We start from the raw sequence: 14,949 nt of genomic DNA on the forward strand, positions 1-14,949 counted from the left end.
GGGATCAATGGGTCTTATTTACCATCTCGGCTCCTCCAACGATATAAAAAAAGAGAAGACTTCTGAGCGGAAACCCTAATGTTGATTTCTGAGCAAAAGATTTGTATTTGGGGCCGTTGTTAATAGGAGATCTGCAAGAAGCCTACCAAGTAGTGAATCATGATGGTCCAAACTGCTACTCAGTGACGAACAAGGGCTTATTCAATAGAATCAGTTATAATGAGGAGTTCTTTGGAAGGAAATTGAGGGAAGCTCACATTAAACTGAAAAAGATACCCAGGCAGATGGCCTGTAAAATAAAGCACTGGGAACAAAAGAGGAGAGGAACCAAGAATTTGGAACAGATGGTTCAATTACTAACCTTGGGAAAGTCCCTACTTCCATATCTGTACTGGCCCCAAAAAGCAGCTCTGTTCACCAACTTTAGAGCAGGCCATTATAACAGCTGTAGGCGGATGCATGGCTTGAAGTGCTGGCAACACGGTCACTTCTTTAAGAGCCTCCGTGGGGAGCCCGTGGTATCCCGCCTATAACAACTGCCAGGAAGCCGATGCCATAATAAAAAACTACAGCACCAAAAGCGCAGCAGTCATGGAGGTCCTGAAAAGATTGCGGCGAAATTGGTGGCCGGCCGATGATAAACGCAGCCACCGGAAAATAGAACCTCCCCGGAGAAAGTATAATCCAAGATGGCACCGGCCACAGGGGAATAGATTCAGAACGCGTCCGAGCTGACGCCGGTGGAGAACAGAAGGACGCAACACATGGAAACCCCGGGTATATGGAGTCACTGCGTCCCTGATGACTGAAGTCATTTGATCTACAACAAGACCGTAACCACCGGTGCGGTACAGGAACACAAACAGAGCGAGAACCCCACGCTGAAGGCAATCTCCGCTGTGGCAAAAGGAAGAGGGAATCCCTGGAGGAACAGTCCCAGTAGCCCCACGACGTGAGAAGCTAGGCCCAGCAAAAACAAGCCCAGATGCAACAGATGGAAGGTATGGGCTAGAAGGGCCTCACATATTATAAGAGAAGGTGGATCTCCGCCGGTATGGCATTCAGGGAAGCCCAAGGAGCCAGACAGTGCTGAACCCCTAAGGACAGCACCACCCCCACAGCCATAGCGATACCCCAGAAAAGTTTTTTTTACCAACACCCAGTTCTGAAGGGAATACGCTGCAACAAGGGTAGGGGGATAAATTCTGATGCCGCAAGCAAGGGCCGCCCCCCTCGCCCTGCCTATAGGAGCGTAAGCAGAGGCAACAGAGCCTGCCCCATCACCAGACACTGCGAGGTGAGAACCCCCCATGCCCCATCCAAAGCAGAACATGCACTTGCTCCTAGAGCACAGGGACAACAACAAGGAGCCAATTCCTCTGCCCTCCTCCTCCCCACACAGCCGACCCAACTCCCCAAGAACCATGAGGCTAACGAAAGACCCGAGGACACGCTCATTATTTCCAGCAAATTAATACAGGGACCTATAAACCCCTGGCTATGGGGCAAAGCACACAGCCAATAATAATCAAGGCCAAATACCAGAAACCATACAAATCCACCAGATAAAGGGAAGAAACCAGAAGGGGGATGCCCCCAAGCTCAGTCACCCGACAGACCCCCAGGCCAATGGGCCACAAAGAAAGACATTCAATCACTTCTAGTGGACATTCAATCCAGATTCAGAAACTGCACGTCTGAAATCGCCTCTAGCGTGGACAGTCTGGACAACCGGATGGAGGAACTGGAAAACAGGGTCAGTGAAGTGGAAGATGTGATATGGCATTTGTAACACGCCTATACACAAGTGTTTCAAGATCATTCCATGGAGCAAGTAACCCAAATAACAGAGCTGTGCAGGAAAGTTCAGGTTTTGGAAGGGAAACATGAAGCTATCACACTTAAGCAGGCATATATTGGAAACAGAGCTAGGAGGAACAAGGTGAGAATCCGATGGGTTGCCGCATCATTAGCAGACCAAGCTCTATAGGAATATGTAAGCAACCTTTTCTAGTCCCTCCTCCCGGAATGTGACAAATCAATGCTGTTACGCAACCGCAGAGGGGCCTCCACTGAATATCCACCAGATGTAATCACCCGCATTCACTTCTTTTCCACGATGCAAGATCTCATGGCTGCAAACTGCCTACAAGGCGAGCTGACCTTTCAAGGAGCACTGATCCAAATGTATCAGGACCTGGCAGTGGCCACTGTACAGAGACACAGAGCGTCGAGACCACTAACCACCTTCCTTCAGGACCGGAAAATCAGATATTGATGGCTCTTTCCCACAACTCTCCAATTCCCCTACGAAGGCATGACGCGAAATATTAGCACACTGGAAGAAGCGGAGAACATCCTGACAGGGGAACCCTTGACCACAGATGAGGACCTTACAGAGCCATCACCTGCAGGAGGAAAAGACAGACTCCAAACAGAGACGCAATACCTGGACAAAGGTAGCGAAGGGTTGGAAACCAGTAAGCTTCCCACAACACACATGACCAACCCCAGCAACCCTGCCCACGGAATCCCTGTCCGGGGGTAAAATGGCACTTCAAGTACAACTCCCTATAACTAAATGACAACGGATCCCGGGCTCCCCATGGTATACCCGACCTAGAAGAGTGCAAACACTTGCTGGCCATATGGCCTCTAGGCCCAATTGTGTTTTATTTTTGTTTGTTCAGTTCAGTTATGACGTTTGTTTGAAAAAAGTTGAAAACCCGGTTGCGGCTGCTCAAAAGAAATACATTGGAAATAGATGGCAACAGCGCAGCAGTTGGACCCCCCCCCCTAAATAGCTTGACAGATAGACAAGAAAGCTCCCCTCCCATCCACAACAGAAACAGTGCGTTGTCTCCCTCAACATATAAGGCCTGAACTTCCCTAATAGACACAGGTCAGCACTGCAACTCCTAAATGAACTGGGGAGCTCGGTGGTATTTCTCCAAGAAACTCACCTGTATTAAGGCAGACTTCTCATGGCTTCACTGCAGAGCATTCCCGAAACAATACTTATCATCTAGTGGCGCTAAAAAAGGGGGTGCAGCAATCCTTTTGGCGAAGGGAGTCCCTTTGACAGAATTGGAAGCAATACACGGCTTAGAGGGAAGCTAGCTACATAGGCGTTAAAGGTAAACTGTTTGGCCTTTTACACACCCTAGTCTCAGTGTATGTTCCCAATGAAAAACAAGAAGAATTCCTAGCAGAATTGGAATCCAACCTACGAACTTTCCTGGAGGGGCGAGTGATCATAGGAGGGGACTTTAACAGAGTCCCGAACCCTCTCGATGGCAGATCTCACCAACCAGCGGCACGGGACTTCAAAATTGTGCTGAGCTTGCTGCACCTGTTCAGGTCCCTGGGAGTGGTTGACTCGTGGAGGGTGCTTCACCCGCACCCAAAAGACTTCTCCTTCTTTTCACACTTGCAGCGCACCTTCTCTCGCATTGACCTGCTGTTGGTTAGCCCGCAGATTATGCTGTATACTGAAGAGGTGGCCATTAGAATCAAAGTCATCTCGGACCACTCCCAGTGATCCTCACAGCCCGAATTCACGACACAGACTCCCCCCCCACACCCAGATGCAATCTCTACGACCCAATGTTAAGTGACATTGCACTCAGGTGTGACCTAACTAAAGACATTCATAACTATTTGAAGGAAAACCCTCTTGGACTTACATCATTAGCCACCAGATGGGAGGCAATGAAGGTGGTCATTAGGGGGGAATTAATAACCCACACAGCGGCGTACAAAAAAAGTCAAACAAACATCAAAGAGTGCTTGTATAGTGAAGTGGCCATCGCAGAACTTGAACACAGAAAGGGATGGTGACCCAAGGCCCCCCGAACGTTACGCATAGGCCGGAATAAACTGGAGGCCCAGTACGCAGAGGAAACAGCGCAAACCCTGATAAGAAAAAAACAAGGGTATTACGCTAAAGGCAATACAGCTTACAGAATCCTGGAACCTGATGATTAGCTTAACAGACTCACAGGGCACATCCCAATATGCAGAGGACGCTAAGCTACAGTTGACTACCTCACATTTAACGGAGACCATGTCATCCACCCAGCTCTCACAAGCCCCACAGGAAGGCTACAACACCAGACCCTCTCTTCCCAGGATAGCAGTCAGCGACAGAGAATCCTTGGAATTACCAATGACGGTAGAAGAGGTTGACTCAGTGATCCAAACCTTAAAACCCAGAGCCCGATGGATTCCCCCCCAAATTCTATAACATCTTCAGGTCACTCTTCACTGGCACCCTTATGGGGCTCTTTAAATCCTTCCAAGAGACAGGTACAACAACCCCCTCTATGCAGGAATCCATAACCATTTTAATACTAAAACCCGGTAAAGACCTGTTAGGATGTGCAGTGTTTCCAATGTTTACCTGTTAAACCATGAGTGTATAATATTTCCTTCACTATGTCTATTGTCACTTAGATACTATAGAACATAGAACTGCATCTTATGTAGCAGGGTTCCAAGGAGAGCCAGTGAAGAAGCAGGGCCTTAGTGGGAAGATTGTACTCCTCCTGCTGGGGGTCGTTTTATATCATCAACTTGCAAATAAAAGGTTCTTTACCTTTAAACTACTGGTTATGTGAAAGCCTCCCTTTGTACATAACAAGACCCAAGTGAATGTGCATCATATAGACCGATATCTTTGCTCAATATTGACGCAAACATTTATTCTAAAATCCTACCAAATAGGCTAGCAAATATTCTCCCCAAAATTATCAAGGCAGACCAGACAGGCTTTATTCTGGGTAGGAGCAGCAGAGACAACATACAGAGCCGATTCCCCCCGCCTCTTTAGTGACCTGGAAGCTGATCTAAGGAATGGACAACTCAAGAGATTTCACTCATGGGGAGAATCATGGCGTGCAAAATGAACCTGCTCCCCAGATACTTGCACTTTTGCTCGGCTCTACCAGTGCAAATCCCCCTGAAACCACACACCAAATTACACAGACATATCTCCCAATTTATCTGGAAGGGAAAGAAATTGCGCCTAGAATGTGATGATAGCTGATGCCAAATGGGGAGAGATGGGGGTCCATAATCTTCGTAACTACTATGTCGCAGCACAATTGGCAAACATGCATTCCTGGTACTCTCCTGCAAACCCCCCAAAATGGGTATCCATCAAAAGATCCAGGCTCCCCTCGCCACTTAGCGCTCTACCACATATTACACAATTAGTATGCAGGGGCTGTACACATCTCTTATACTCCACTAAAGCCACTTTAAAAAACCTGGAACTGGGCAGTAAAAAGAAAAGGGACCACAAAAGGAATAGGCCCCCTCTCCTCAGTCTTTCACAATCCAAACTTTTCCCCAGGCCTACAGTCAGCTAACCTTAGAAATTGGATACGGGTAGGGCTTCAAAAGGTCTCCCAACTCTATGAAAATGGCTCGGACCTCACTTTTGAAAATGCAAAGATAGATTCTCCCTGCTGGAAACAGACAGGTTTACTTACAAGCAAATTTGCCAATGGATTACACATCCATCTATCAAACAAGGGGCCACATGTAAGCTTAGTGCCTTGGAACTTCCACTACAGATAGGCCCCCAAGGAGGAGACATTTCGAGGTGGTACAAGCTCCTACAAGAGGACATGCTATCTGTCTGTCCTAAATGAATGGCCCTTTGGGAAGCCGATCTGGGACACCACATAGAAGACCAAACATGGTCAGACATTTGGACCAGGAATAAAACCGTCTTCAGATGTGTTACCAACAAAGAATGTACCCTAAAATTACTATAGCAATGGTATTTTCCCCCAATGTGCTTGCACTGCTTTGAGAAATCACTGGACCCCAAATGCTGGAGGAAATATGGTGCCCCCAGCACCTACTTTGACATGTGGTGGGACTGCCCGGTGGTGCAATCCTTCTGGGAGGCAGTAATTAAAGCAATTGAGGCCATCAGCAAGACAACCCTAACTCTGAACCCAGAAGTGATAGTACTAGGGACCCCTCTTCCAGATATTTACCCCAGAACTAGAGCTACAGCAAAGCAAATCACCCAACCCCTCCTAGAGGCAGAAATCACGCTTGTCCATAGATGGAAAATGCAGGATGGTCCACTTCTACAACTCTTGTGGGCTAAGATCTGGGATATCCTGGCAGCAGAACATGTCACAGCAACTAAAAAGGACTGGACTATGAACAGGACTTCCCAGCCCAAACGCATCAACCACAGACAACAAGACTTTTCCTGAGGACACCCCCATATCGACAACCTCCCCCCACCTTAGTAGATCCAAGCTCCTAACTACCAAATGTCAAAATTATTACTATGTTCAACCAATTTATCAATGATGTATTCCGCAACCATTTAAATAACGTTATAAAAAAAGAACAGCTGTAGGCAATCAGCTATCAGCCAGATCCAGACTCTCCCCAACTGAAAAGCCTACTCATTCGGGAGACCTTAAGCCTCACCAGGAAAGTCAAGAACTAAGGAGAAGGGAAATACCATTGAATATCCTCCTCAACAGAAACCCATTAATTGTAAACAAGAGACCTGAAGTCTCCATCCGTCCCATGAATCTCATCCCATTCCCTCCTCATCGCACATTGTTTATTACCCCCTCCACTCACCTGTTATTCCAGCAGCCAACCCGGACAGCTTTCTTAGCAGTGTCCTAATAACCTCAAGGAGGAGCTGATGAAAATCGGCTGGTTGCATCCATCAGAAATTTGGCCAGAAAACCCACTTGATAAAATACCATAAGAAAATGAGAAAAATATAAGAGAACCTCGATATATGCTGGCCCAAAATAATTCACCTAGCTACCACATCCCAGACACCATCAACGAGGAGATGAAGACCGTCACCAGACAGCCATTCACACCAATCTGGTAAAATTGGAGGATCAATTCCCCAGGGAATATGCTAAATCACTTACATGCACAGTGATTCCAATAACTATCCAATAACCCAAACTCATCTTCGTGTACACAAGGAGAATACCATCCTATTAGCAGCCACAATGCATGGCCTTCCTGAACAGGCAGTTCAGGGCACAACTCTTCTTCAATTTACTCATTAGATGGAAAAGCTACAACTGAACCACAAAACCCTAGCTAAAAGCAAAAGTGGTGCATGTCACAGATGACCTAAAGAACACCCTGACTCCTAGATATGGTTCATGGGTTTTTATTGTATGTTATAAGCAGTCCCTCACTCTACCCGCTTGGTGTAGCAGTTCCCACCCTAACCCAGGTATCCCTAACCCCAGGCTAGTAGATATTGTGTGTTACCCCTTACTATCCTGAGGGCCTAAATGCAACCTGACTTTTCTACCTAAGGCTCGCTCAGGGACGTCCTATATGTGACCTACTCTATCCCCGAATTATTTCTGAGGGATGTGGCGGTGCCTTTTAAATACTAGCAGGCCCCAGTCTCCTCCCTTTCCCACCCTTATCGTCCTCTCCCTGTATCTCTCTGTTACTCTCCCTTCTGAGACCTGCTTTCCTCCATGCAACTCCACCCTCCACCTTCCACCTTCTCTCTTAGTCTTTCTCCTCTCTCGCTCCAATGTCTCTCTCTTTCCTGATACTTTCTGCCTCCATCCTGTGTTACTGCCTGCTCAGTTGTACTGCTCCTTCCTCCACACTACTACTCCCTCCTCCACACTACTACCACTCCATCATACCATCTTCCCAGTCACTCTCCCACTCACTTTCAAATCGCCCCATACACTCATTCTAACATTCTCACTTGCCTTACACAAATACTTACTACACAGTACCACCTGCTCTCACCAACCAATACCTCATCCTATTGAAAAATCCATTCCACACTCCAGTAGGCTGTCCTTCTTCCTGTTGGTCTCTTGGTCTGGCACCACCTCCTCCAACCTCACCTGAATAACCCAATCCATCCTGTTTCAAATCTCTCTTCTTATACTTCCCCCTCATTCACCCATTGGTCCTCTTCCCCTGTCCCATGTAGTCCTGTCTTCCCCACCTGTGAAGTGTTAGATGGAAAAAAGCATAAATAGCTGTTTAAGCCCCACCCCTTTTTCTGCACGGATTGCCTTAATATGTGTTTCTCAGAGGAGGCCTCCTCTTGTTGGAGCCTGGCACGCGCTGCTGCCTTACTGCAGTGTGCTGCGGCCTCTGCGGCTGTCCAGCTCAGCTCTTTCTCCAGTCACTTATTCTCTTTCTGGTGGCGCGTACGCTTCTGCTAGCTGAAGTGCGCGGCTGGGAGGATTTGATGGGCTATCTTCATGCGGGTGGTCTGCCTTGCTCTCGGAATATGGCGTATGCCTGCAATGAGAGAAAAAATACTGGCAAACATTTGGTGGTCTAGGTGTGGGTGATGCAACGTGGAACCACCCATATAGAAGCAGAAGCTTGGGGAGGGGCCAGAGATTAGAGCCCTCTCAACTTCCACCATCTCCCTCTGTGGTCAGCCTGGGTCTGGATTCCACCCTGGTAGGCCTTCCACACCAGGCTGAGAGGGGTTGCCATCCCCTCGTGACGAGTTCAGGTTACTGACCTTGTCACACCTTTTGATCGGTGGGTGATGTTAAAGGAGCTGGAGAAAAAATTTTAGCCTAGTCAGTTCTCCTTAAAAAACAGAAGGCAGAGCCAAAGAGAATGGCTGTGAGGGGAGTCAGAAGAACTCCCCACCCTTTCGTATCAGAGGACCAAGCCACAGCGAACTGGGTTGGTCCATCTGCCACTTCTTGATATACCTCCAAGAGGGTGGATGGAGTGTAATTCTTTGAGCTTGTCCTCCCCTCCAAGACAAAGGGCCTCATCACAAGTTGGGCAGTACCACCCACGCTAATAGCATTACCGCCAGGGTAAAGGGTTGGGCGGTAATGGGTATTCCCCATTGGACCAAATGTGGGATTTTTGGTGCAATTAAAGCGCGCTAATAGCTTGGAGCTGGGGGTAAATGCTGCCAGACTCATGTTTGGTGGTAATGTGGTGGTCATGTGGTGGTAATAGCGTTGCCACCGCATTTAAGGGCTACCGCCCAACTCGTGATGAGGCCGAAAGTATTCAAATGTACCCTGCAAGGATTCCATTTGTATTTGTATTTATTTATTTATAAGGCGCTTTCACGAAAGCGCCGCACATGCAGTTTAAGATGCTACAAATATTAATGCATCCTAGTGTACACACCAAAAGGAAGGAAATGGAAGATATAGTGGACAGAAGGTGGTTTTTGAGATATATAGAAAGAGGAGACTGCTCTACAAATTTATTCCCATGATTTTTCAATCATTTCCTTAGTGCCTGTAGGTGTTTGTTAAACCCCACCTTAAAATCACGTATTGGCAATAAAGACAAGTGAACCACAAACCCGTCTCTCAGTGGTCCTTATTTAAGGACCGTGATAGCGCTGCGATACTTACGGGGTTTGGGCGATGTACATATATGCAATAAATAAATAAATAACGGTGTCGCCTCACCTGATGAAAAGATGCATTGAAAGAATATGTGTTTTGCATTAGGGCAACGTTTACCCTAGTGATTTGCCCTAGTGATACTTCCGCTTGCACCGATTCAACGTTCCTATAACGTGGCACCATGAGTCCTAAATCTTTGCTAATTTTTAACACTGGCTCAGGGGATAGTAGTTCTAAATCGGATCAGCATTTGGTCTGCCTTTGACGAACATGCATACAAATCAATACACAATCAATCAGTACAGATTCCTCTAGTTTGGGAACCCGGTTTATGTTCTCAAAACAGGAGACGGAGAGAAGTACCTAAAATAAAACAATTTGAAGGCAGACCTTTGCACACTGTGCATAGGAATGAGAAGGAGGCAGAGGTCACTCGTAGAAGAAGTAGTGGCTGGGCAGATGAGCGGGCATACACAGGGACATGGAACAGAGTGCGGGCATGGAGGCAAGGGAAGGGGAGAGCATTGTGGAAGAGGGGGCACCAAGAAGCGCACAGGGCTGGAGTTTGGAGAACAGTTTGGTACTGGGTTATAGTAGGGAGGATACAGGCATGAAAACATGATAAGGACTCGGAGAGTGAAACCAGCACAGAGAAAAGCAATAGTGACCCGTGGCATAAGGGGGCATGGAGACGACATGCAGGGATGAAGGTTGAGCTCGGGCTGAGGAATGCCAACACTCTAACAAAAGTTCTGTTCTTTCTCCCCACCTTGACTCCCACGACCCCTCGTCTTTCCGTGACTGGTGTCACTGAAACATAGATGACCCCACATGAGACTGCCACTCCTCCAATTCTGAACACTGACTCTGCGACCTTTTGCCACTCCCCGCTAATATCCAGAATTACAGAGGTGTTCGTCTCATTATCAACAAAGCACGTCCCATCTGCCCCTCTGACTTCCTCCCTCTTCTTTCACAATGATTGCTCTTGGACTCCTCACACCAACCCCTCCACCCGCTTTCCAGGTTTTGATCTTCTCCTTGAATAAGGTACCACTAAAGAACCAGTAATACTCAATGGGGCATTAATCTCATTAAAACACCAAAGGCCCACAAACTCCAGCTGGATTCCCCTCTTATAGAACATAGCCAATTAGCCCTCAAAAACTTCCTGAGCTTCAATCCTAGCAACTCACTCAATTCTCCCGTCCCTTCTTCTGCCCTATTACCATCTCACCTTTGTCTTCTAGATTGCACTGCCGCTCCTCCATCCACATATGATTTTAAAATCACAAAATGAAAATTCGAACCTGAATCTATAACCCCTCCCCCCCAGCTACGGGAAGCAAGTCAGGCATTTCTTAAGTTCAATCGACCACCATGAGCCAAGTTGATCTTTCACTCCCTCTCCCGACACCTTGAGCCATGGACTAGTAGGTGCCTCAACCAGGGTTGCTGGTGCGAAATCCACTAACCTTCTCTTCTTGCTTCCTACAAGGCATCCCTCTTTGCTGTCACTACTGCCCTGGACTCAGCCATGTGCAAACTATTAAACCAACCTCATCTCCTCCCTCCTCTCTCATCCTGGCAAACTACCCATGCTCCACCAGTACGTGCTTGCCCCATCTCAACTGATGACTTTGTCAACTACTTCTCCAAAACAGTTAACATGTGGAATACTCTGCCTACGATCCCCTCTCCCTCCTCCTCCCTTTCATCCATGACGCCCAAACTCACCCACGCCTCACTATCCGTCTTACCAGCAAGTACCCAAGCTGCGCTGGTACCTATCGTCCCATCTGCCCAACCCCTTCTTCATCTAACCACTTTGCATCAGAAACAATAAAGAAGCTTACAACCACGTTCCTGTCTCTCGCCACTCTTAAACCTTCTGTAGTTTTCACGACACACATATAGCATATCCTTTTTTCACTATAATTGCAGGCCTAGATTAACCAGAATTGGGGAAACCTGGGGGTTGGCAGCCACACCTCACATTCCCCGAATTTGCTCTCAAAAGGTAATATCATCTTGTCTCTCAAATCCTTCTCAAATGCAAGCTGGTATTTTCTTTGCAGTGTTAGTGCACAAAGGCAACCATGTCCGAACATCGAATGCAATGTTAACAAAAGAAGAAACTGCCTTCTACCTTGCACAGCCGCAACCGGGTCCTGGGTTTCCAGTTCGGTGAACCTCCAGTACACTGGACTCACACCAACTGATGAATTCTCTTCGACCTCAAATGCTGTACCAGGGACTGACTCCTTTCCCATGATGACTGATCCCTATGGAGTAGCAACACAGACATGTTCCATGTGAAAAACAACAAAAACAAAAAAGAACTCCTAGAGAAGAGCATGCAGTATTTAAAAAGAAATTGAGCAGGGGGCAGGTGAGCAGTGCAGCGCAGCCCAGTAGGCTAGACAGACATGTTCACTTGTTTCTGATAGACAGCAAAGGATCTGCTGCTGGACTTTGGAGGGTCAGCCTACGCTGTTCTGTTTTGTGGTTTGTCATGTTGAAAATGTTGTCTAGGTGGCTTTTTCATGGCTAGACACAAGATGGGCGCCATTCCTTAATGAATGCCGATGTGACACACGACCATCATATGGCTTTCGCTGAAATATGTGATATGATATGATGGGTTATTTATAATGTGCTTAATACCCAGAGGTTTCTAAGCGCGGACCCGGGGATCGAACCTGAGTTGCTCTGTGTTGTCTTGATTCCAAGGCGAGCACGTTGCCACTGATCTATCTTCCCGAGACATGTGATAAAATGTGTGATCAGGTGCCCGGAGGGTCTCTTTCCACCAAAGTGTGAAACACAATGCCTTACATGGGATGCAATTGGAATGTTGTATTGACTGCACTTTAAGGATATACCTTGCCTATGCCTGCCATTGTCCTTGTTCTGATGCTTGTTATGTGGTGACATCCAGCATTTCACAATTCAGCATTGCATGCGCACTATGCCTACAATTCTTTGCCCTTTATTGTAGTGAATTATTTATTTTTTGTGTAATTCTAGTGGAAGGGGAATTTCTTTTATTATATGCAAGCCCCCCCTCCAGCCGGCTTGAGTGTGGAACCTATATTGTTGGCCGCGCTGCGGTCGACTTATGTACAAAGAAAAAATGAGTTAATGTATAGAGAATGTGGGTTCTCTTTAAAGTGATATTGTGGCAGCATGTGTTTCGTGCAACCAGTGATCAAAGTGAGCGGGAACGGTCGGGAGTGGTGTTCCACTACTTTTACTTTTTTCTGTTTACCATTCCTCTACTTTTTACGACCATATTCCCCATTCTATATAGAGGTTTTGTCCATTCATGCCCCTGTGTAAGTGTAAAGTTGTAATAGGAGCCTTAGTTACTAGTCACTTAGAGTATTGCAATGCCCCGGACCCAACACCTTGTCACTTGCTGCACTTTGCTTCCGCCTATCATCTCCCCTGCCGAGACCAAATTTATACAACTTTTTTCAGTACACTTCCACCACTGCGTGCAACAATGTTTACTCCAGACTTTCTAATATATCAGATATTGCATTGATTTGATTCTGTGTGTTTGGCTGCTTGTGTAGAGTTGCGTAGGTAAAATGGTTTTGGTCGGGGTATTTTACCAACAAAAAGTATGTTCCTTCAGCTGATGTCTAGGGGGCCCCGGCTTCCAATGGAGTCCAGTGAAAATCTACTTACCTTAACAAATCTACGCTGGCAACCAACAATGTGTAAACACAAATCAATGAAATGTCTTATTTGTAATTTTATTTATTTGTAAAGCGCAGCCAGGCCCTGGGGCAACCGGGCCCATCTTCTTATAGCAGTTACAGTACATACAATATATAAAATAGAGCATAGAACATATTTACAGCAAATACAAAGAATATAGACACAATTACAGTATATTACAGGTAGGAGTCAGTACTTGATCATGGTGCTTCATAGAGTTTGTGTATGCAGCTAGGATTTGGTTTTGTTCTTGAAGGCTAGGAAGGAGGGCTCAGTTCTGATGGGAGTGGGCAGGGAGTTCCAAAGCTAGTACAGGAAAGCTCACACCACCAGCTTTTTGGAGTTTGAATCTGGGCAGAATAAGACTGTGAATATGTGGTGTTTTGGTGGGTCGCGTGGAGGTGTGGAGTGTGAGACGTGAGGTGAGGTAGGGTGGTGCTTTATTGTCCAGACATTTATGGGTCAAAGCTAGGGTTTTCAGAGCAATTCTCTGTTTTACTAGGAGCCAATGTAGATCAGATCGGACATTGGAGATGTGGGACCGTCTAGGGATGTTGAGGGCAGCCCTGATGGCATTGTTCTGGATTGTTTGCAGTTTGTTAAGGTTAGACTGGCTAGTCCCCAAGTAGAGTGCACTGCAATAGTCGATTTTAGACATGATGAGTGTTGTTGCCAAGGTGATACAGTTGTGCTGATTGAGAAAGGGTCTGCAGGCGGTGATAAGTTTGCAGGTGTAAGCCGAGGCCGACCTAACTGCATTCGTTTGCCTGTTCAGCGAGAGAGCGGAGTCTAGATAGATGCCTAAGGTTTTGCTGTCTGCCGAGACCTTGAAGTTGTTGCCATCGATATTAAAAGACTTAAAGGCTAGGTCTAATTTGTTGAGACATTGAGTCGAACCTAGTAGTAGGAGCTCCGTCTTGTCATCGTTACGGCAAAGTTTGTGTTGTGCCATCCAGGCCTGGATGACCAAATAAACATCATTCAGGGATTTAGTATCGGCTGTGTGATCACCAGTGATGGGAATGAGAATCTGGGTGTCGTCTGCATAGTTGGTGTAGGAGACACCCAGATAATCAAGCACATCGAAGAGTGGTTTGGTAAACACATAGTAGAGCGTGGGCGATACACACGACCCTTGAGGGACGCCGCAGTGAATCGGTGAGGGGTCTGCAGAGGCTAAGGGCGAGAAGACCCGCATGGATCTGTTGCTTTGGAAGGAGTGGATCCATTCATTGGCAGAGTCAGAGAAGTGGGCTGCAGATTTAAGGTGTTGGCAGAGCATTTGGTGGTTGACCAGGTCAAATGCCGCGGAGAGGTCAAGGAGGAGGAGTAGCGCTAACTTCCCATTATCTTTTAACTCCATTTGAGTTTTCAGGTCAATTAGGGCTGTTTCCGTCCCATGTTGAGATTGTCAGGGACTATACCAGTTTTGAATGAGGCATTTATGAAGGCCGTGACGAAGGGGGCTAATTCATGAGAAGCTTTGTTAATGATGGGAGCAGGGCATGGGTCGCCTTGGAAATTGGAGGGCTTAAGGTTATTTATAATCCCATCTACTTCCAGAATGGTAAGAGCGGAGAAGATGAATGGTTTAAAGTGTGGGTTGGTTTGGCAAATGTTGGACGTGGGAGAGGTCAGAAGTTGATCAGACTGTAAAAAGTTTTGTTTGTTTTTAATTTTGGATTGGAGGGTTGCAATTTTACCCAAAAGTGCTGACTGTATTTTGGTACACCAAGTACTATCTTTGGTGCAGGAGTCAGGGGTGCTGCAGGAGATTCAAGTTCCTTGAGGATTTTGAATAGTTCCTTGGTGTTAGATTGTGCTGCTAGGA

At 46.8% G+C, this 14,949-nt stretch overlaps 1 protein-coding gene across 1 annotated transcript in view; it reads right to left on the reverse strand.

Moving 5' to 3' along the window:
- The window catches only part of CCDC187 (coiled-coil domain containing 187), a 335,108-nt gene that overhangs the window by 12,601 nt on the left and 307,558 nt on the right, over positions 1–14,949 (reverse strand). The window contains exon 25 of the mRNA XM_069609090.1: positions 11,539–11,674. Within this exon, the coding sequence (XP_069465191.1) occupies positions 11,539–11,674 (136 nt within the window). The remainder of the gene's footprint in view (positions 1–11,538; positions 11,675–14,949) is intronic.

Source organism: Ambystoma mexicanum, chromosome 8 (genome assembly GCF_040938575.1).
Source record: "Ambystoma mexicanum isolate Mex_15411 chromosome 8, UKY_AmexF1_1, whole genome shotgun sequence".
NCBI classification, from domain to species: domain Eukaryota; kingdom Metazoa; phylum Chordata; class Amphibia; order Caudata; family Ambystomatidae; genus Ambystoma; species Ambystoma mexicanum.